General features: G+C 43.4%; 1 protein-coding gene across 3 annotated transcripts in view; it reads left to right on the forward strand.

The window, feature by feature from the left end:
- Positions 1-23,429, forward strand: part of LOC117255657 (atlastin-2-like) — a 32,430-nt gene continuing 9,001 nt past the window's right edge. For 2 of the 3 annotated variants that reach the window (XM_078166717.1, XM_078166716.1), the window contains exons 1-12: positions 1-90; positions 6,231-6,517; positions 11,744-11,875; positions 12,013-12,117; positions 12,263-12,313; positions 14,331-14,387; positions 17,046-17,138; positions 17,225-17,363; positions 17,463-17,590; positions 18,800-18,856; positions 19,190-19,261; positions 20,365-20,796. In XM_078166717.1, coding sequence (XP_078022843.1) covers positions 30-90; positions 6,231-6,517; positions 11,744-11,875; positions 12,013-12,117; positions 12,263-12,313; positions 14,331-14,387; positions 17,046-17,138; positions 17,225-17,363; positions 17,463-17,590; positions 18,800-18,856; positions 19,190-19,261; positions 20,365-20,796 — 1,614 coding nt within the window. In that variant the 5' untranslated portion in view covers positions 1-29. Of the gene's footprint in view, positions 91-6,230; positions 6,518-11,743; positions 11,876-12,012; positions 12,118-12,262; positions 12,314-14,330; positions 14,388-17,045; positions 17,139-17,224; positions 17,364-17,462; positions 17,591-18,799; positions 18,857-19,189; positions 19,262-20,364; positions 20,797-21,203; positions 21,219-23,429 lie in introns of all 3 variants that reach the window. The other variant, XM_078166715.1, reaches the window with a different exon arrangement.

Consider the following 23,429-nt stretch of genomic DNA (forward strand, 5'->3'; position numbering starts at 1 on the left):
TCAGGGCAGTCTGCTGCAGGTCAAGAAAGATGGCGGCGGAGGAGAGCAGGTTGAAGCAGCGGAATCATAAAAACAGCATCTTCAAAGAAGGTAAAGAACTCCTCACGGACCGAGGGTTAAAACGGTGTTACCGACGCGACACGTGACCGCGGGGTTACCGTGAATACGCGGTTTCCGTCGCCGCGTGTTTTGTAATGAAATGACACTGCAGACTGCTCCGCTTCGTCGAATAATCGCAGCTCCTGTCGTTTCGCATCCCGCTGCGAATACAAAAAAAAAACCATATCACCGGAGATGTCACCGTGTCACCGGTGACAGTGACCGCGGGGGCGTTTAAACCGACACCGACTCGTCCCCGCTGTGTGCGGTGTATTGTCCTGAAGCAGCCGGTGTGAGGCGTCTGGTTAAGCCGTCCATCTGTCCTCACCTTCAGCCCGATGAGTGTTTGTTGTTAGCGGAGCAGCTAACGGAGCTGCTAGCCTCTTCCAGCTAATTCTTCATTGTTCTGTTGTTTCTAACAGCTGACAAACGGCTCCGGTAACGGCTCGCGGGCTGCTAACGCTAGTTAGCTTCCGTTAGCTGGGTAACAGCATGAAGCAGGCTAAGTTCAGTTTGAGCTCAGCTAAGCTAGCACACCTTGTGAGTGGACACCAGGGAGGCTCAACAAAACTGGCTAACAGATACCAGCTCTGAGATACTAATGTTCTTCTTCATCATCATCGACCACTGATTTTTCAGGGATAAGCTGAGCATGAAGCTCCGAGTTTACATCCACACAGGCAGGAAGGACACACAACATGTGAGAACAACCGCACTGTAACGATGAGAACACCCAAGGATTAGGGACTGTTCGTTACTTATGAGGGGGGTGCATGCCAGATATTATTTAAGCACTGCACAGGGACTTATGTTTGGTGTTTTGGCTCAGAGGAGGGACGCACAGAGTGAAATGGTTGTTAAGTTTTAGGACTGGATACTGTTAAAACCCTTTTGTAGCAATGAATATTTGTTTTTCAGCCAATACTGACGAGTGTCAAATCATTACTTCATTCAAGTTTAAAGGCGGATTTTTGCTCCGTCATAAAAGTTGTAGAGACCAGATGGTGAATTGTGGTTTTTACTTATCAATGTGTCATTTTCTCAAAATCAAAATCATGTGTAATATTACTTCTCATTGTTATATAATAGGTGAACAGGTGAAATCTGTATTTTTCCACCAGTCAAGTTCATTTTTAATAACTCTTGTACTTATATTATCACTTTTGTTCCTCTACGAGGTGTGAGGGGTGGGGAAATCGATACAGCATAGTATCACAATACTTGGCTGTGGCAATTTCATATGGTCACACAGTGCCAAGCATCAAAGTTTTATTACATAACTTAGTAATATTACAAAATAAACTTCAGGTAGACTACTTGAATATTATAATCAGTTGCTTTCTCAGTCCACTACAAATGTTTTTTGCTGCAAAAAAAAAAGGCTGAAGTGAGATGGGCAGACTGAAAACTTAATTTTATGAGATAATACAGATGTTGACGATGTTTTTGTTTGGGGACATTATTTGAGTTGTAAAAAGGTAGTTGTTGAAGTTGAAAAGAGGCAATAAATGGGAATATACTGAATTATATTTTATTGCAACACACATCGAGATAATATTGACTCGTCGTGAGTAATGTGTTGTGATAATATCGGATCGTGGAACCTCTGGTGATTCCCAGCCCTGTCAGGCACTGGCTTTTGCTTTTCACTCCTTAAACACTTTATATGTCATATTTTGATACTGATAGTGAATATTCTGTTTTAAAAGTTAGGCCCAGTGTCTGAACCTGACCCAGGGAACTCACTGGTTGTTCTGGTTGTAACTGGTCTGTGAACGTTAATTGTTGTTACTGTAATTGGAAGCCTTCTCTGGAACAAGAATTTCACAGATCTCAGACAGATTCAAAGTGATAATCAAAATAATGCCAATAAATAAAACACTAAGTAGGGAAATAAATCTTAATTCTAGTCAGCAGCTTTGTACAGATATTTTGTAAGTATTTCAGCTGACAGTGTGAACAAAATAAACAAAACAATCTCAGCTGCGGTCAACATCTTTAGTTCAAGTTTTACACCAACAGTTTCTTAATCAAAGCGATGACAACACACGGACTTTGATGACGTGGTGAAGTAACGTGGGGTCATTTACTGCCGTTATTAATCTGTCTGATGTGATGAGGGCAGAAATCATGTTTATGGAAGAGAAAATGTATTCATAATATTGACTTGCGTTATTAATAGTCACGTTAACAAGCTGACTTACCTTTCGCATTAGATGAAGCACCTATACAGCTGAGTGTTGAAGGCCCCAATCACACAGAGCGTTTTGCAGCGCGAGGCTCACTGCACTGTTTTTTTTTTTTGTTTGTGTTTTTTTTAATTGGAAGCCACGAGTAAAAAACATTTGCTGCACATTTTTATTGTTGCCAGGCAACCACCCCATCACCCCCTTTACCCTAACCTTCCTGTGTGATCCGTCTACAGTTTATTTATCTTATGTATCCTGCAGTAATCAGTGTGTAGCTGCTGCCATGTTGAGGCAGAGGGTGCTGTCTGTAGCTCTGGTTGAGGGTGAGAGGCTGTCAGCAGATAAACAGAGATCTGTGTGGGTACATGAGACCCTAAAAAAGAGGCTGGATCATGGGGAGTACCACCAGTTGGTCCAGGAGCTTCTCCTCCATCATGGACGTTTACAGTACTGCACTTATCTGCTGTTTTCTATTGAGATGGTGCTAACTGTGCTTTGTAAAGTCGTATAGCTCTGGGTATCCAGCAACCACTACCACCAGTTTCTCCTCCATTGTTTACCAACTGTAAACTTAAACATGACCACCTCAGAAGGCCCGCCTCTCAAATCATCCCATTGGACAATGGGAGAAAAGTAGAAATGACATGGGGCACTTTTTGGCTCTGAGTTGAAATTTTTTCAACTTTAGAATTCAGAGCACTCCGGCAAAAACACCAGGTGCCTCGAGCACAGAAACACGAGGCTCGTAGCAAGTTTCATTCTCATTAAAAACAATTACAAAAAGCTGCCTCCAGCTGCTAAAACGCTTTCTGTGTGATCGGGGCCTAAGAGCGTTTAAGAAGCTGGTGCTGCTGGTGTTGTTGCAGCTGCAGAGAGCTCCGCTGACTTCATGTGTGAAGAACTGCGCACTGTGTGCTAAGACCAAATGGGGCAAAAACTGGTCCATGTGTCATGTGGTGTATACACAGTTGTACTGGTGTGGTTATCCGATTATTTCAGATTCACATTTTGAGCTCTCCAAACTGCACCACGCTGCTGCAGAATGGAGGAGAGTTTCCCCTGGATACAGATGAACTCTGAGTCTTACAGATCTGTTGATGCATGCCAAATCAAAACGGGCATTTTTGTAGATTTCTGTAAGGCGAGTGTGTTTCAGAGAAGTATGTCACTGAACTAACAGATTTGAGATTATAGTTTGGTGTGTAATTTTGTTTTCTTACGTGAGGAAAGGACACAGTCTGTGAGATACAATGTTAGGGGTGCACACAGGCTTTTCCTCAGTAAGAAAAGCCATTAATAAATATTAAACTGTGCTGGGATAGTTATTGTTTCACACCAGATTCACATTTTAAGACTTCAACTCTCCGTTGTGTAAATCGTTGCTGCACAATGAGGAAGAGCTGCAGTTTGGTCAGTTGACAGTTATCATACTGTGTACGGTATCTACAATATTGGAAAAAAAATGCAACTGACAGAGAATCTCACTTTTACTTTACCTTATTTCATCTTTATTTTACTTTATACACATTAAAAAAAATGGTTTCAGCCCTTGTGTATACCTGAAGCAACTTTTGCTTTTTGGTGGGAAATGAATCAATGAATCATTTGAAACTGCTGAAAATGCCCGCCTAGATTTCCCAGCATTCAAGGTGACATTTTTTAATTCCTTTCTTATTATTTTTCCCCCCTGACCATCGGCCCAAATTCAGTTCACAACGATGTAAATCTGCAAATCTGTACATAAGAGAAGCTTGAACCAGTTCATGTTTGATGGTTTTGCCTGACAGATAACTTCAGAGTTTCTGTTGATGGACTGTTTCAGCTTTACACTGAATTTCTAATGTATTCAAGTTCTTCATTTATCATAAGCATAACAGAGAAGCAGTTGTTGGCAGTAAAAATCTGAAGTCTGAGTATTTTGCTGTGTGGAAGTCTTTTTCCTCGGGCTGTTCATGTGCTGCACAGAGAGAACACTGGGACACTGAATTAACTGGATCACTGCTCTTCTTAAAAGCCTCCGTTAAGGCACACATCATCGTCCGAAAGGCGCCTCACAGCAGTTTGAATGTGGACCTGTACATTATTTAAATCTTCCCCAGGTGGATGTGATGCTGTATGTTTTAACCAACGAGCTGTCTGCTGGATGTGATGGAGGCCGATCAGTGTTGTTGTGTTGCTGCCTGCAGAGCTCTCACATGGCTCGAGCAGCTCATCGCTGACCTGAATGAAAACTTCTCTTCCCATGAGGCCGCAGGCTGCTCAGGCCTGTTCACTTAGCTGTGGAATCACAAGACATCGGAGTGAGCGCTGGCATGTAACCACGAGGTCACAGGTCCAATCCCCTGAAAGTGGCACACAGTGACTTTGCCTCTCTCTGCAGTAATGTAAATGTTACACAGATGTTTGCAGCACCTGATTTCAGACCAGTGAGTTAAAGATGACAAAACCTTTTCCTCCGACCGGTCAGATGAAGGCAAAAGCACCTAAAAAAAAGAGTCGAACACGTCTTGACGAAATATCCAGACGGCTGGAGAGCAGTGAAGTGTAAACGCTGCCGTACAAGGAGAGCTGGAGGCTTTGCTAGTCCACAGGTTAAAACTGACTCTGCAGAACAACACTGACTGATGGCTCTGTCTATTTACTGTAAACCTCCAGCCAGCTCTGCCATCCCATAATAGCAGCCATTCCCCTCAGCCTTCCTCTTGGCTGAGCTCCTGTGAAGCTGCACTAACTGGAGGAGGTCAGTGAAGTTTTTCCGTCCAGCAGCCGCTGTCACTTCTGAACATCAGACTTTATTGATCCCTGTGGGGAAACTGACTGCAGTCAGACTGCAGTTCTCAAAGACGACCACGTCCACTCTGTTGCAGAACACTTCTTCTAAGTGGACTTATTAGGGCTTCATGATGTGAAAAAAATTGCCACATACAATAAAGTTGAACGTAGCAATTAGGGAGTCATGAGAACCAAGTACCAAGTCGGCGCTAAAATTCTTGCAACGTGACAGTACTGTCCTTTCTTTGGAACTGTAGGTACTGACAGCAGCATATTCACCAACAGGCGTTCTAGTCTGCTGTTAAATATCAAAGGAAGAAGAAGAACACATAGCAGCACGCAAGAACACCAACATGTGGAAGATGAAGTGCAGCTGCAGCGACAGCTCCACCTCAATGCCAGTAGTGTGACGAGGCACTGAGCGTCGGTTCCCTGCTGTAAATGTCTTTTTTTTTTTTTTTTTTTTTTTTTTTACGTGCCTCTGTGCTCGCAATAGCCATGGCTGGAAGCATTACGTTTTGGTTACATACGTGTGTATTTATTTACATCCGTTTGTCCCATTCTCATGAACGTGATACCTTAAGAACGCCTTAAGAGAATTTCCTCGAACATGGCCCAAACATCCACTTGGACTTAACACTGAACTGATTTGTTTCTGGTGGTCAAAGGTCACTGTGACCTCATACAACATGTTTTTGGCCATAACTCAAAAATTCATACACTAATTATGACAAAACTTGGCACAAATGTCTAACAGGATAAAATAATGAAGGTACAAAGGTCAAAGGTCAGCTTGACTGTGACATCATCATGTTTTAACGTCATATCTCAGGAACAGAAGGGGAGACATTTGGTCAGATACTGAATTGGTGACTCTAATCTTGAAACTGTGCTGATTGTATAGATCTTCTGTGTGTGAAGCGTCCATGTTTTCACTGACATGGATGGAGACTGTCAGAGACACTGGACTGGTGGGCGGAGTCATACAACCACAGGGTGGACTTGTGGGCGGAGTCATACAACCACAGGGTGGTAATTCTAGTTTCATCTTTAAAAACCAGAAGCAATAACCAGTTAAAGCTCAGCGACCGGTGTGTTCATCAAATCAGCTGCAGGATTGGTTTTGAGTCTTCTGCTCAGTCAGACTTTAAACACAGCTCTCTCCGTCAGGTGGCCACGGGTTCAAATCGGACACGTCCCCGATGAGGCGTGAGGAGGAGGAAGATGACCTGCTGGAGGAAGAAGAGGAGGAAGAGGTGGGCGTGGCCAGGCCGGTGCAGATCGTGGTGGCGGATGAGGAGGAGCACTCGTTCTCTCTGCAGGAGGAGGCTCTGGAGCGACTGCTGCTTCAGGAGGAGGTGCAGGACCTCCACGTGGTCGTCGTCTCGGTGGCCGGAGCTTTCCGCAAGGGCAAGTCCTTCCTGCTGGACTTCATGCTGCGCTTCATGTACAAACAGGTACCCTGTCGACTGAAGTCATGTGACACATGTCTCTGCTAATGTGCATGCAGCTCTGACTTTGAGACTTTCTAAACCATAGGAATTATGTCGTGAGCGAGTCTTCATATCCACCCCTGGCTGTTCATATACATACAGTCTGTACTTTACTGCTCTTTGCTCTTCTGGTTAGATGCTGATTTCATCCTCTGTACTCTGCAATCACAAAGGTTAATCTTAAATGTCATGAGTCAGACTCTCAACCACTGAGTTATGATCATTTCAGTTCTGCCATAAGGTTCATTCTTGACTTTGCACAAACAACCCAAACTCTCTTTTCTGCAGCTTTTACCTGTATGGCACATCATCTTCGTTAGCGGATGGAAATGTTGACGGGGAAACTCAGTGACTGTTAGAAAGTGTCTCCTAAATAAATTCAGTTTGTTTTTAAGTCCAACTTTCCTTGGAGAGGACCTGCTCTGCTCATATTCAGGTTCATACTTGTATTTAAGGTTTCTACTGGAGCATGTTTACACACTTAATGTTCAAAGAGACACCTGATTTTTCTCATCCTGTCTGTGCTGGAACACAGTCTGTGTTCACCCTCTGCCTCAAACACTCTGTTTCAGCACAAATAATGTTGTGTTAAGCAGGGACTCTTAATTAGCCTGATTGGGTTGAGGCTTGTAGGCTTCATCAGGAGGAGAGCGAGTTAACCTGTAAGCAGTCGGCCAAAACTAAATGACAGAAGTTACATTGAGTTACTGTATAACAAATATTATTATATTATATATATTATTATATACAGTATAAAGGCTTTTGAAGCAGTTACTAAAAACTATGTCTGACTGAATTTGTGCTCGTTCAAAGGAAAAAAGATCATTCATTATTAAAAATTATTTTTTTTAACAATGATTTCTTTTTTCCTTCGCATAAAAGGGGGAATAAATAACAACAAAATAAACAACAAAAAAACACCTGTGTCAGTATCGGCCCAAAGTTTCACAGTCGGTACATCCCTTGTATAAATACAAACACTAGCTAAATGGACCTGCGTCATGTGTGACGTAGTTGAACAGAACACTTGTTAGATTTATCAGGGGCAGATGTCCTGCTCACTAAAACCAACAGAAGCTAAAAGAAACTACCTCGTGACCGTTTTTCTTTTAGTTGTAAAATCAGTTTATAATCTTCATATCTAAGCCCTGTCTTTAACTGAACAAACAGCTGCTGCAACAGCTGGAAAAAGCAAAAACCAGTCATGTTTTTACAGCTACAGTGTGCTAGAAGTTACTGAAATACAATGTTGGCCCTGGCTCTGCACCCTGAACTGAGGTCGCCCTTACGTCACTTTTGTAGCAATAAGATCACGTTAATTCTCAGCTGAGTTTTCACTTTTATCCAGTTCAGACCAAAGATTTGCAACGAAATTAGTTGAAACAAACAACTACTGTCAACGCTCTGTTCTTCAATGCTGTAAGCACATACAGCCAGCAGCAGCAGTGACCCACCGTCCGACACCGGCACACCGTGAGGACAGAAACAGAGGGCTCGGTGGGGACGGAGCACCTGCTGCAGCAAGCCAACACGCCGTCTGTGGTCATTTTGACTTGACCAGCGGACTTCACTACAAGCTGAACCAGCCGCCGGCCATTTGACCAGCTGAGTGTCAGGTGACACCATCAGCTGGCTTGAGTCGAGCTCAGACCGGCCAGTTCACACCGCTGACACTTTTCTCTGTGACGATCTAAAATGGTTTTGTCTCATCATGAATCTTTGGTCTGAACTGGACTTTAAGGGGAAATTGACTGGAAATCCACATTTTAAAACCCCCAGACCTCCTAAACCGTTCACATCTTTGTCACCTTTTCACCCCTGATGAGTTTGCACCTCTGGGTAAAAGAAATGCAGCACACTATGACGTCATACTGTAGCCAGAGTTGAAACAACAGTTTGAGTATTCAGAACTGAAGCCTGAGGCTTTACTCACAGGGAATGTTGATCTATATGTTTACGTCACTATTTGAAACTTCGTACATGTTTAATATGAACATCCTTCACTGAAACGTTACATATGAGACAGAAAAACATAGAAGGCCCCCTTTAATCCAACACTGAACACTGCAAGAGGTGTCACTGGCTGTGACCCTTAACACGGAGGACAAAGTCCACCGTCCTCGCTCTGACGCTAAACCACCAGTGACTTGTTTCAACACACACGTGTGGGCATGAAAAGAAAGTGAACCTGTTCTTCTACTGTTGAGTGTGACAAAAGAGTTGTAAAAGTACAGTGGCTGAAATCACAACAGTTCTATCTCCATGGCAACTGAGCAGACTCGTTCTGTGGATGAGGATCATGTGATACAGTTAAAATCCCTCAAATATTTTAATCATATTTGTTCAGTGTGTTCTGTGAGCATCAGATGGTATAAGAGCACAGTTGAAATGGTCTGTGGCGTCTCCAGCGGTTCAGGAACTGTAAAAACGTTTAGCCTGACCGCTGGGTGTTTTACGGTCAGTGTGTAGTTATTTGTCCAGAGAGGATTTAATGGATTTCAGTCGAAGTCTGTCAGCGCAAAATGAAATCTTCACCTGAAACCATAAAAACACTGAGTGACAGTTGACGTCCTGTCGTTGGGACTATTTTAAATAAGCGAACCCAGTTTACTGTGAGTTTAGAAGAAACCGTGAGTGTGTGTGTGTGTTGGTCTGTGACTCGACCTTTGGCCGTGTTAATCTACGGTAAGCACTGAGGAACATTCTGGAGAGTTTCATGACGCTTGAAAGAGGATTTTAGGCCGTCACAATGGCGGCTCTGTGGCTGGGCCTCCGCAGAGCTCACTGCTGCTTATTCCTCACATAAAGGCCATCTTTATGTGAGGAATAAGCCCCGCCCACACAGGTCAGGTCATGGTAGGGCTGCTTTTTAACACATCTCCTGCACAGGTCGCAAACAGAGCCTGGAGAATGAGATTTTAAATGAGGTGCTAAAGGTCACTGAGTCAGGTGTGTGTCGGACTAAATGGAAAGGCTTCTTGTGTGTCGCGTCATGTTGCATTTGTTTCTTAAAGATTAACCAGTTAGTGACCCAGATTCTTCCCCCATTTGTAGCGCCCCCTATGGATGACAGCATCCTTAACATTCACCTGTGACATGGGCCAGCACTGATTGAGACAAGCTGCCAGTCTGGTTCCATAAGCAGTCAGTGTCAACAAGAAAGTAGAACAAAACAGATTTGTGTATCAGACACATTTCCATTGTTGACAGTTTTTTTTTTTTTTTTTTTTTTTTAAAAAGATCCAAAACGATGGAGAAATACTGTAACACAAAACTCTCATGTTGTATGTTTGCCTAGAGAGTTGTTGGTGGCTATAATCATTCCTCCTGTCGAAGACTACGCCAAGCAGATCCATCGTCCCACCCGCGGTTTTTCCTTTTTAAATAGCTTCTTTTCCACCAACATTTCCAGTAACTTTTGTTTCCAGGAATTTATTTACCTGGATAAAAGAATTCCTGGTAATCTGTGTGGTTTGTGTTTCCACCGCACCGCAAAGTTCAGGAAAATGTATTCAGAGGAGGCTGATGACATAAGGGGGAGTGGTAAAGGAAACTGCACTTTACCTCCAGTCCAGAGGTTGTTTCGGCATGTGCCCTATATTTAGCTCCGCCAACTTGTTGGCTATTCTTCCATAGACTTGGTCGTTTCAAGTCGCTGACTCGAAGTCCCGCTGAATTTCTTCCTTGGCAGATACTCTCAGAAGAGCCTGGACCTCGTCGTCTGTCCACTTCTCGTAGCTTCTCTTCTTTTGCTCCATTTTCCAAATAATCAAAACAGAAAGTGAAGCCTGTAGAAATGTAATAAAGTTTGCAGTCACACTGCCCAGGAAGTGTTAAACACTGCAAGGGTGTGTTCCACCAATCAGTGTTCCTCAGCACACAGCCCCGCCCCCCAAGAATTCCGGGGAATCTGAAAAGTCCTACCCCCCTACTAGTTACTATTTTCAGGGAAAGTTTGGGGTTGAGGGAAAGTTTTTACCCCGGGTAATTTTGGTGGAAACACGCCAAGGTTTTTCAAAATCCCCTGTAAATGATAAAAGTTCCTGCAGTGGAAAAGGGGTTCATGTTATTGTCCCTCACACTGGCTGCTAACCAGGGCCTTTGGTGTGTCACACACTTATAAGTCCCACGAGCAAATCGGCGACAAATAGGTTCCCCTTGAAGGTTTTTTAAATTAAATAAAATTACATTTTTGTAAGCAAGACTTTGCCTCTGTATTAGAAAACGTGTGCGCACAACACACCGATACAGCCAATTAAAATTAATTCGTACCAGCTATGGACGTCATGCAGAAACTTTCCACCATAAGACTCTGAGACAACATCATCTTCTCTCTTCTGCTGACAGTGTTGAATTTGCAGCTCAGCTCACAGATAGTTAATACGACACAGTCTCTGGTTTTTGTTTGATATCTAGTGTCAGTGTCTAGTGTCAAAATATTGTTGCACATTTACGATCTGTCGTCAGCGCAGTGAGCTTGTTTTTTTGTTTACTATATTACAGGAATGCTGCTGTCACACTGAACATCCCGCTGAGCCTTGTTTAAACTTTAAAACTTATAAAAAAAACCCAAACAAACTGAAAACAAATCATCGATTATTCGTTTTGAACAGGCAAATCTGATCGGACTAACTTAACTCTGAGTCGGGTACAGCCCTACAAACCAAAGGCTGCCTAAAGGGAACAAGTCAAAATAAAAATTCCTACTGTTAGGTGGATCTGTTCTGTACACACGACTTCTGTTGCACGTCTGTCCGTTCTGGAAGAGGGACCCCTCCTCAGTTGCTCCTCTTTTCCCTGTTAAAGGATTTTTTTGGAGTTTTTGCTGATCCACTGAGGGTCTGAGGACAGAGGGATGACGTATGCTGTAAAGACTCTGAGGCAATTTGTGATTTATGATACAGGGCTTTATAAATAAAATTGAACTGATTTATGGTCTGTGAAAAGACAGCATTTATATAAACACCAACCTTTTAACAAATGGAGAGAAAGACGGTCTGTGGTCTTAAACAGATTGATTGCTGTTGTATGTCCGACCACCTCCTCCTGTCCCTCAGTGAATATTCATCACATGAATTTAATAACATGCTTTTATTTAATCCTGAGTGTGAGGCCACAGTCTGTATTTAATATTACACTGGACTAGCGACCGTGTGACGACCCCTCCGCTCTCCTCTGATCTCTGTCCAGTCGGACTCTTGGGTGGGCGGCGAGGAGGAACCTCTGACCGGCTTCACCTGGCGAGGCGGTTGCGAGAGGGAGACCACGGGCATCCTGGCCTGGAGCGAGGTGTTCGTGGTGGAGAAACCAGACGGCTGCAAGGTCAGTTCACAGGCCGACGCCCAGTCAGCGTCTTCTTTTAAATCCTCCTTTAAAAACATGTTTCAGGACGTGTCGTGTGTTCACAGTAATGCTACGAATGACACTGAAGTTAAAGAGCTGTGTTGTCGTTCCTGCAGGTTGCAGTTCTTTTAATCGACACACAGGGGGCGTTTGACAGCCAGTCCACCATCAAAGACTGTGCCACGCTGTTCGCCCTGAGCACCATGACCAGCTCCGTTCAGGTCAGCGGTATTTCACAACTCCAGCCGTGTTGTTCAGTGTCAGACATCACAATCTGAGTCCTGTGTGTGTTTGTGTTAAAGGTCTTGATGTGACGGCACTAGGTGACTAACAGGTTGAGTTGTTGGTTTGCTGTGTGCGTTTCAGGTGTACAACCTGTCCCAGAATGTCCAGGAAGACGACCTCCAGCACCTCCAGGTCAGTAACAGCCTGCGGTCAGTTTTACAAACAGCTCCCAGCCCATTCTGCCTTCTCTCCAACCAACCGATACGGGGTAAAAAAAAATCTGCACGCTACCTGGACTAACTAAATCAGCCACAGGTCACTGAGTACACTTACCGGGTACAGTTGTGTGTGTCCACTATGCGTGAGGTGAGTCATAAATACTTTGATTTGCAAAACGTGCATCGGTGCTTTTACTCCAAGTGAAAACAACCCAGAGCACTTTGTCAAGAGGGCAGCAGAAAACACCGCCCTGTTTCCTTTTTGTCCTCAAACATGATTTATAGCAAGATTATCAACACGCTCATTATATAAACTTTAACTGTTCTTTGTACGACTTCAAATGACGAATGGAATTGGAAGTTGTTGCATCTTCGTCTGTAGTCTTCAACCCGCACTTTTTTCAAACTGCAGCATGTGAAAGTGGAAGGGATGGGTACATTAGTGAAGTCAGTGTCACTGGTGCATGCTGCTGTAAAGGCCCTGACACACCAAGCTGACGGTTGGCCGTCGACCAAAGTCAGTCCGTCGGTGAGCGTCTGTCGCCCTAGTTTTTGCGGTGTGTCCCGCACCATCAGCGCGTCGGTGTTGGCGGCTTTTCGGCCGATTGAGCATGTTGAATCGGCGGCGGAGCTTGTCAGTGAGAGAGATCACTCTGATTGGCTGTTCAGGTTTTATTTCCTCGCCCCTGTAGCGAGTGAATCTGCCTGTAGTGAAACCGGGGCTAACCGGTGCTTCCTCCTCAGGCTCCACTTCACTCAGCTGCCCGACAGACCCGCTGCTTCTTCACACTTTAACCTGATTAACAAACCGGAGCTAGCTGGGAGCGGCTAGCGGAGCGTTAGCCGCAGCATGACCGGAGGGAAGCACAGCCAGTTAGCCTCCGCTAGTCTCTGAGCTAGCCCCGGCTCTCCGTTTGGATCCAACCGGAGCACCGAGCCCTGGTTTGTTATTCAGGTTAAAGTGGGAAGAAGCAGCGGGTTTATCGGGCAGCTGAGTGAAGTGGAGCCTGCGGAGGAAACACCGGGACCGTCTGGATGTAATAGTCCGTGGAGGTGCTGCAGTGCTCGGCTGCAAAATACCACCCGAAAATAGATCCACATCGGGCACGAGAGTCTTTTCTGGGAAGATCCGTACGTCATAAGGTGCACTACCTCTATTTAAGCAGTGTCCATTTGTCTAAAGGTTTGTTAGAAACAGTTGCTGCTTAAGGCCAGCTGTGTCACCCTAAAGTACGTGTCCAGTTTTGTTAAGATTTCAGCAAAAGTTAAATCACTTTGTACCTTCTGATAACGAGACGTCTCACTGCTCTTCACTGTCCAACCTGACAGCAGCTGTTGATTTCTAATCCAGCAGATTTACAGCAGCATTTCAGTTAAAGCTCATCCTCCTGTGAGTGAAGAGCTCCATATCAGGTGTTGTTTGATGTGTTCAGGTCTGAAGCCAGCAGCCTTTATACCTTATGAGGCAGAGAGTGGCTCGGACTGACAGCCTGACTTAAATCGGTCACAGTAGAAAGTTCTCTTCCATCTTTGGTCCCAGCTGCTCATCACTGCACTCCAGACATCACCTGTCAATCACACAGTGAGGGCGGGGTCGTTCTGATTTTAGATCATTGCTGGGCTTTTTTCCCCTCAGAGCTGAGTGATGCTCACATTGTTCTGGATTCCCGTGAAAAAAAATATTGGGATTCTTATTTTAAAACAGGTGCTGACAAAGTATCAGCAGCAATGAGGCAACAAACACAAGTCAGACCAACCTCCTCAGCTTCGATCCAGTGTTTTCTTTCTTGTTTATTCCAAACAAAGACGAGTCTCATCTCCTGCTGAAGCACAAAGGACTTTGTAGATTGTAAACCAGCAGCTATGAAGCTTTGATGGACCGGATAAAGGCGAATCAGATACTCACACGTTTGATCCTACACTAACTAGCTTTATGACCATGTTTCGATGTTTGATTAGATTTTAAGCTGCTGGTTGTTTCTTCTCCTCAGCTCTTCACGGAGTACGGACGGCTGGCCATGGAGGAAGTCTACGAGAAGCCCTTTCAGGTGCGATGTGCTAACCACGCTCACAGTCCATGTGATATTCACACAGCTTGAGTTTAGAGAGCTTCTGAGACATGAACATTTGAACTTCAGTTCTTGAAAGACCAAATGAAACCTTAATGTTCCTCTGTTTTTAGCGAGCTGTTTAAGACGCTCCATTTTAAAGGGATAGTTTGCTTCTTTGTTTTTTTTTTGTTTGTTTGTTTTTTTGAAGTAGGGTTGTATAAGGTGCTTGTTTATGGTCAGTGTACTACCTACAGTAGGTGGCGGTTGGTACTCCTTTTAGTTTGGAGAAGCAGGCTGGAGACATGGAAGCTAGGCAATATAGTGCTGTGGACGGGGGCGGCATCAAAATGTATTTTAGGCAGGCAGCGACCTCCAGGGCTGAAAAATGAAGCCAATGCTTAAGTGCCAAAAACTGCAGTTCCTCTAATGTCCACTTGAGGCTGGCTCCAAGAGCGAGTCAGTCCCCACAGACCTCCATGTTAACATGTAGAGACACAGCCTGGTACAAAAATTAGTTTTGGCATCTGTGGCTAATTTCAACATTCATGACAACTGCACAGTGGGTGGATTTTTATATAATCTAATCACCTGTTTACATTTTATTAAGGTTTTAAGTTAAACATGATTAAGGGCGGGGCTAATTGAGCCACAGTCTGTCTGCTGCTAGTGATCTTGGCCCCCATATATGGTCACTTCTGGCACCAAAAAATTAAGTTGGCAGCAGCTAAGTTGTAAAGCTTGAGGCTCCAGAACAGGAGTCCACACACACACACACCCACACACACACACACCAATGGGTGATGCCAGGTTGACTACGTCCATTATTGTGCAGTCTGTGATTTTAGCCTCAGTTGAAGTGTACACTACATGGAGCATATTTCCACCACCTTGCTGTCAGATCTTGATTTCTCACAGGAAACTGAAGCCATTATCTCTTCTGCTCAATATATGTTCTCTTCAAAGCCTCTACACTCCAGATTCCCCTTTCTCACCAAAGTTAGCACATGTATGCAAGTTTGTACGCCTCTTCACCGGCGACAGTCGTAGCCGGAGACATTTTGTTTTCAGGTTGTCCGGCCCATTCTTGTGAATGTAATATCTCAAGAACAGCTTTCTTTAAATTTGGCACAAACATTCCCTTGGACTCAACGATGGACTGATTAGATTTTGGTGGCCATAGGTCAAAGATCACGGTCTGTGTGATATCATCTGTCTCATTCTCATGAACGTGGTATCCCAAGAATACCTTGAGGGAATTTCTTCAAATGTGGCACAAACACAAAGCACAAAATGTGCGCCGTCCTCTTCACTGGGTACATAATAATAAACTGTTGCCCTGGATGTGAAGACATCATCGAGATCTTGCTGACTTTGTTAAATTTTTGAAATGAAGAGCTCCGTCCTCAGAGACAGAACTGTCATATAATATCTGGTTGGTTAATGTCAGCTTCGTCTTTGATCATAAACTTAAAGTTTTACGCCGTTTACTTCTCATCGCTTTCAGAAAAGGCTCCTCTCCCAGTATTGTATCTATAGAAGAAATCCCGGAGTCTGATTCTTCCGTCAAAACAACAAATGTCCTGCATCTGATGTCTGCACTGCCACCGGAACACTGGCAGTTCAACTTGTGTCCCATCTGCTTGGCGCTACGTGACTTCCTGTACCCGTGCACTACTTTACTCAAAACGTCTCACATGCTGAGTTTAAAAAAATTCTCAGAAAACAAAACAGCAGTCAAAGGAAAAAAACATGCTTCACAGTAACAAGTTGACCAATCCTGCTGTACCAACTCCTACTGACCAACAAGCGGACAACAGAGATGAACCAAGCCAGTGATGTCACCAGGTAGCTTGTAGTAAGATGGCTGCGCCCTGCTGGCAAAATGGTGAAATCACAATCTAGTTTTCCAGCACATCAAGACAGATACAAAGTTTGACTGTCATATCCTGCTTTAAGTAAAACTCATACAGTCACAGTCATGGTGTTCAGTGTTTCATCTCCTCTTTAAATACGGAAGCAAGATGTTAGCGGGTGTTTGTGGGTTTTGATGCAACGGCAAAGAGGCTAAAAACAGTAATTTTACCTGTTGTCAGTTAGTTTGTGCTGCTGTGTGACTTTGGTGAATACAAACTAAGCCTTGAAATACCAAAGTCACACAATAACTCAAACTCACCGGTAGACCAGCAGCTCCTGTGTTCTGAGAGATATAATTAATGTTTTGTCAATGGAGTCTGGTGGCTTTGAAGAGAACTCTTTTTATGTAACTGCTTCAGTTCCCTGTCTGACAGCGAGGAAAAGAGGTGAAAATATTCCAAATATTGCATACACTTCAACTGATACTGAGTTTTTTAGGTGTCTAAAATACATTTTGTTTCTGCCCATGTCCACAGCAGTACATCACTTAGCTCCTCTAAACTGGGGGCGGGCTGACCCGTTACAGTAGGTGATACACTGACTATGGATAAATACCTCACACAACCCCACCACCAAAAATCTGAACTATCCCTCAAAGTTTGTGTGATTGTATTTGTGTTGCAAACAAATCTGAAGAAAACTGTGTCAGAATAAGTTATTATTTTTTTCATCTTTTCCCTTAATGACTGAAGATCAGTTATGGTTCCTGGTTCAATAAGCTGAATGTGTCCTTGTGTTCAGACGCTGATGTTCCTGATCAGAGACTGGAGTTACCCTTACGAACATCCGTACGGTCTGGAGGGAGGACAGAGCTTCCTGGAGAAGCGACTGCAGGTCAGTCTCTTCGCTCAGGCTGGAGTCTGGTTTTAACATCTGCAGACTGACCACGTGTTCACGTCCGTGTCCATGTCTGTGTTCAGGTGAAGCAGAACCAACACGAGGAGCTGCAGAACGTCAGGAAACACATCCACTCCTGCTTCTCCAACATCAGCTGCTTCCTGCTGCCTCACCCTGGCCTCAGGGTGGCCACCAACCCCCACTTTGACGGGCGACTCAGCGGTACAACACTGACACTGACACAACAACAGCTCCACAGGCTCAGCAGCCAGTCAACACAAGTCAGCTTATATGTGCTCGGTTTGTTTGTGTGTGTCTCAGATATCGATGAGGAGTTTAAGAAGGAGCTGGTGAACCTTGTTCCAACACTGCTCTCTCCAGAAAACCTGGTGGAAAAAGAGATCGGAGGAGTTAAAATCACCTGCAGAGACCTGCTGCAGTATTTCAAAGTGAGTTCATGTTCCATCTGTCCAGCGTGGCCTTTCATCAGGTTCACTGGGTCAGTGACACAGAGTTCCCCCAGATCCTTAACAAGTCATTGAATCAATTTATCTTATAATATGGCCTTAATGGGTATTAAAATCTCTTAAATCAATCGTTCAAAGTCTAAAGAATGCTGAGACACGGGAGGTAGGATTTTATGAATCTTTTTATGCCTCTACACCGGCGATAGCTGTGGCCTGAGGCATTATGTTTTCGGGTTGTCCTCATGTCCGTCCGACTGTCCCATCACTTGAAAGCGCTGATTTGAAACTCTTTCCCAGTTTTTGTTTGACGTGGATAGACCATGTGATATGTTTTAATTTGATGGTACAAAAATATTTATCTGTGTGTAAATTGGGCCGGGATGGGCAGGTGTTGCATTTCTTTCGATATATTCGTCATTTTTTATCATTTTACAAATGGAAAAATTGGTCGAATCAGCTGGTTATAATCTACGTGGTGAATATACCAGAGAGGTCTGACGTGGATCGGGGACGGGGCCAAAATTGCCGCACCCGAAGTCAACCGCAGGAGAGGGGCAGTAGAGACAACAAACGGTTGTTTGAAAGAGAAGAAAAGAAGAACAATAAAACTGTGCCCCATTGTATATGTTAACAAAGTAGGTTAAAGTGAAAAAATAATTGATTAACACATCATATAGGTGAAAATAAAGATGTCAAACGTGGGTATTTTTTTTATGTGGTACATAAAGGCAAAATCAAAGTATTCAGAAACGGCCAAAATATGCTCAGACTCCAAAGGGTTAAACATCCATTTATTTAGTCTGGCTTTTAATGAATGTAAATCTTTTATTTTATATATATTCTGGCATTTGTACTATTCTTAATGGGCTCTGTACTTTTCATTTACCTTCACTTTTATATTTCATTTATCATTCGTGTCCATCGATTGTCTAATCTTGATTTCCTTTTGCTTTAGTGCTGCATTTTATTGTGAAGCACTTTGAGCCGCTTCCCTTGCATTAAAAGTGCTCGATAGATAAAGTTTATTATTAAAATGTTAGATTTAAAGCCTTAAAGTTTTTGTTGTGACTGTTGTGAATCCCCTGCTGTCCTTTGGATGTGGTGATTGTAAATGTTTTGATGTCTCTGGAGAGCGATAACTGGGGGAACAATCATGAGTCCAGCTCTGAATTCTGTCTGTCATTTTTTCAGGCTTACATGAAGATCTACCAGGGAGAGGAGCTTCCTCACCCCAAGTCCATGCTGCAGGTCAGCTCAGCACTCACTGCACTTCAGATAATCTTGCTGTTGAACAGCGCCACCTGCTGGGCAGTTGTCCACTGTGCACATCCTTTGAGCTGAATAAGAAGCTCTTAAAATGAACTTTTCAAATCATAAGTGTCGTTTTTCTCTAAATGTTTAAATTGAACCTTCAGGATGATCAGACATGTTTATTTATGAGATGATGATGATGATACATTAATAATAACATCCATCAGATCAGACTGGAGCAGACCTCATGTAAAAGGTCTCTGTGTTGATCTGTAATTTGTCGACTTCACTTCTACATGTTGAATGTATGTTTTGTCATCTGTTACCTAGGCAACAGCTGAAGCTAATAACCTTGCGGCTGTAGCAGGAGCCAAAGACTTGTACAACAAAAGTATGGAGCAGGTAACGCATCACAGCCCCACTGTCAGTAGACATCAGGGATCCAAAGGCGTTATATGTTTGGGTTGTTCTTCTGTCCGTCTGTCCATCCTTGTGAACGCAATATCCCGAGAAGACCTGGGGGGGATTTGTTTTTGTTTTGTTTGTTTTTCTGAATTTGGCACACGTCCACTTGGACTCGGAGATGAACTGATTAGATTTTGGTGGTCAGAGGTCAAGGTCACTGTGACCTCATCCATTGAATCAGTGTCTCAAGAACACCTTGAGGTAATATCCTCAAATTGTCACAAACATTCACTTGGCACATAAGTGAGGGAGTTCAAGTACCTGTGGGTCTTGTTCACCAGTGAGGGTAGACTGGAGTGAACCCATGGTTCAGAGAGGGCTGAGCTGAAGGGCAAAGCTTTCGATTTCTTTACTTTACTTTATTTGAGCAGGGACAATACATACTAATACACAGTGACAGACACTAAAACATGCATAAAACTGTAAGTATGCCAGTGTTAGCAAGGTTGGTAGTTTTCAGCTGCAGTCCCTGGGCTAGATGTTAAAGCCAAAAACAAAATATATAAAGACATTTTTAAAACTTAATTAGTAGCAAATATTTAAAAGGACATTCATGCATCTAGTTACACATGCAGTAATAGCTAAATTAAAGAGTGTTACCACACGATCTAGGGGCAATACAAGGACATTACACGGTCAGGCGACAAGAGTACAGTCGGACTAGCATGCAGATAGTCATGCAGGCAACACACACACACTATGCAGAGCAGGTAATAAACATTATGTACAGGGACAAAGCAAAGCCAACACATGATCATGCATTGCACAGGCAAGCACACAAGGAGACAGTCAAGAACAGTCAGGCGAGCAGGCAGACATACATATTTCCTCTGTGGGGTGTCTGGGCTCAGCTTTAGAGATAGGGGGAGGAGCTTGGACATCAGGAGGGAGCTCGGGGTAGAGCCGCTGCTCCTTCATGTTGAAAGTGGTCAGTTGAAGTGGTTCAACATCTGATCATACACTAATAATGACCAAATTTCACACCTGTCTAATAGGATTATTTTCAGATATGTGGAAAGATCTTGTCATCCTGTTCGCAGGTCTGTGGCGGAGACAAACCCTACATTTCTCCAGCAGAGCTGGAGCGCCGTCACATGGAGCTGCGGCAGGCATCAGTGCGGCACTTCCGCTCCGTTAAGAAGATGGGTGGCGACGATTTCTGCCGGCGCTACCAGGAGCAGCTGGAGGCGGAGCTCGACGAGGCCTACACCAACTTCAGCAAGCACAACGATGGCAAGAACATCTTCTACGCCGCGCGGACGCCCGCCACACTGTTTGCCGTCATGTTTGTCATGTACGTGGTGTCACTGGTCACGGGCTTCGTGGGCATCAACTCTGTGGCCACGCTGTGTAACCTGGTGATGGGCGTGGCTCTGACAGCGCTCTGCGTCTGGGCTTACGTCAAATACTCTGGAGAGTTCCGTGAGGTCGGAGGAATCATAGACCAGGTGGCTGAAACCCTCTGGGAACAGGTGAGAGGACGGCTTTACATGATTACACCCTTCTGGTTTCAGCCGTCAGCCACACTGAAAGCTTTGATCTACTGATTCTGTTCATCCTGAAAACCTGAATTTGCTTTTCCACCCTTGTCTTTATTTTATTTTGTATAATAGAGATGAGACATGAGATGTGCATGGAGCAATGAGGGCACCGTAACCTTCCTCACATAAATACATGACATTTCCATCTTTTGAGCTTTGCCTGGAGCTCCTTAATCACCTCTTCTAGTGTCCTCTTCTCTCACTGCTCTCCTCATTAACTAACAGAAGACTTCATGGTTTAGACTCTGTATTGATGCTTGATTCACTTGGAACACATTTCTGTCATCCTTCACCTTCTTTTCATCCTCTTCCTCTTTATTTTCTCTCAATGCTTCCAGAGGACTCCACGAAAGGTGAGTTCTATTTACCTGTACAGGTTCCTGAGTTTGGTCCAGTTGTGTAAAATAATCCTCAAACAGTTTAAAGACAAAGAGATGCAGGGTTCCCACTAGAGGTCGACCGATAGTGGATTATTAATGGTCAATATAATAACGAAAGTTTGGAGCAGGAAAAAGCCGATTGGCTGATAACACCCTTTCCTGAGAAAATTGTATCTGATGTACAGTAAAGTGAGATTGAAAGTTTATTGTGCATTCACTGCTGGAGTGCACTGAGTGCTGACCATGCTTGCTAGCAAAACAGAACGCACATAACACTATTAATATAACCAGAAACCATATGATGCCCCTAATAAAGAAGTAAAGCTGTCCCACGTGTGTTCACTTTCATTTAAATCATACAGATTATCTAAATCACACATTTCCTTGTATTTGCATGTGGGGAACTCCGTGCAAAAGCCTTACAGCCACACCTATGTGACTAGTGGAGGTTACAGCTATCGGAGCCCCGTTTGGCCATTAATGATAATGAAATGATAATGAATTCTACTATAGAATCTACTGCTGTGCTGTGTGGCCATTAAAATATCACATTTTAAACTAACAAAATAAAATCAGGGAAATTGAGTAAAATATGATGGAAGAGTTATGAAAACATTTTGAAAATTCATTGGTAAAGACGTGTGGGAACGCTAGAGAGGATTTTAAATTCAACAGGTCAGGAGTTTAACATGAGCAGAAACATGGCAGCATTTTCATGCTGCTCAGCTTCAGACCTGCAAGAATTTATATCAGGTTCAATTCAAATTTTCAATTTTATTTGTAAAGCCCAATATTACAAGTTACAAAGTGCCTTAGAGGGCTGTAGAACACACAACATCCCTCTGTGCTTGGTCCTTCGGGTAAGGAAAAACCACCCAAAAAAGCCTTTTGTGGGAAAAAATAGATTAGAATAATAATAATAATAATAATAATAATAATAATAATAATAATAATAATAATAATAATAATAATAATAATAATAATAAATGTTGGACAAAGTGGTTTACAATAAGAGTATTATAAGCACTAATGAGCAAACATAAAATCATAGTCGTAAACCCTTAAATCATAATATCAAGTAAGATAGAACATTTTAAAAGAACTGCACCAGCGTGAAGCTTAAAAAGAAAACAATAATGGTAGAAACCTCAGAAAGCATCTGAGGATGGATCCCTCTTCCAGGAAGGACAGACGTACAATAGATGTCAAAATCCAATAAACACATTGACAACTGATGTTGTCAATATGGACTTTCTCAAACATATCTGATATGACCAAATGGGAGCGCTCTGCACACGGTCTTTTAAGTTGTTTCCACTAAACACTTTCAGTGTGGTACCACTTGAACCGGTACGAAACCTTTACAGACATGTATCTAAACCTTAGATCTGTTTCACTGCAGACAGTACTCTTACATGTATCTGGGGGTGTTTCTCAGAAAAGAACAGCGTCAAGTGCTTAGAGTTGCAATCAATGGAATATTTGGAAGATCAACTTTCTTGCTTAACTTAAAAACTCAATGAACAAACCCACGATTTTAGTCCCTCCAGAATTGGCTAGACTTTGACGTTAAACCTGAAAATAACTGCTGGGTAAAGGTAGCCATATGATGCTAACAGTCAGCCCTGTGACAGGCACATGGCTTCGGTCCTGCAGCAGCAGTCTGATAAACAGTGAGAGAATTCGTACGCTGCACGCAGCTCCACAGTGAAATGAGACATTCCCTTTGTCTTTTTTAGTTTTGAACAAGTTATGTCTTAAATTTTTCACTTATTTGACCATTGCACGCCGTGCTGCGACGGGACTCAACTGTTCTGACCTTTCACACCTCGAATGCTCACTTTGCTGGTACCATTCACATCTTTTTACACTGGAAATGCAAAAATAACTGTAATGTGTAACAAACTGAAATTTAGTGAGCTGCACTGCTTGGTGGAATCAGGGCTCTTGTACACCTGGTGTTAACATGTGATCTGCATCTAGATAATGACATTTGATGAACACGTTTCACATTTACACCTGGTCGTAGAATGTAGATGTAAATGTGCTGATTAGTCAGATGTGGCCGGTGGACTCGTCATAGTGTGTCTTAGGTCGAGGGAAGCGCTGCCACAAATGGACATAAAATTAATTTATGAGATATATCAGTGTGTCATCTGCATAATGGTGAAATGAGACGTTATG

Source organism: Epinephelus lanceolatus, chromosome 3 (assembly GCF_041903045.1).
Source record: "Epinephelus lanceolatus isolate andai-2023 chromosome 3, ASM4190304v1, whole genome shotgun sequence".
NCBI lineage: Eukaryota > Metazoa > Chordata > Actinopteri > Perciformes > Serranidae > Epinephelus > Epinephelus lanceolatus.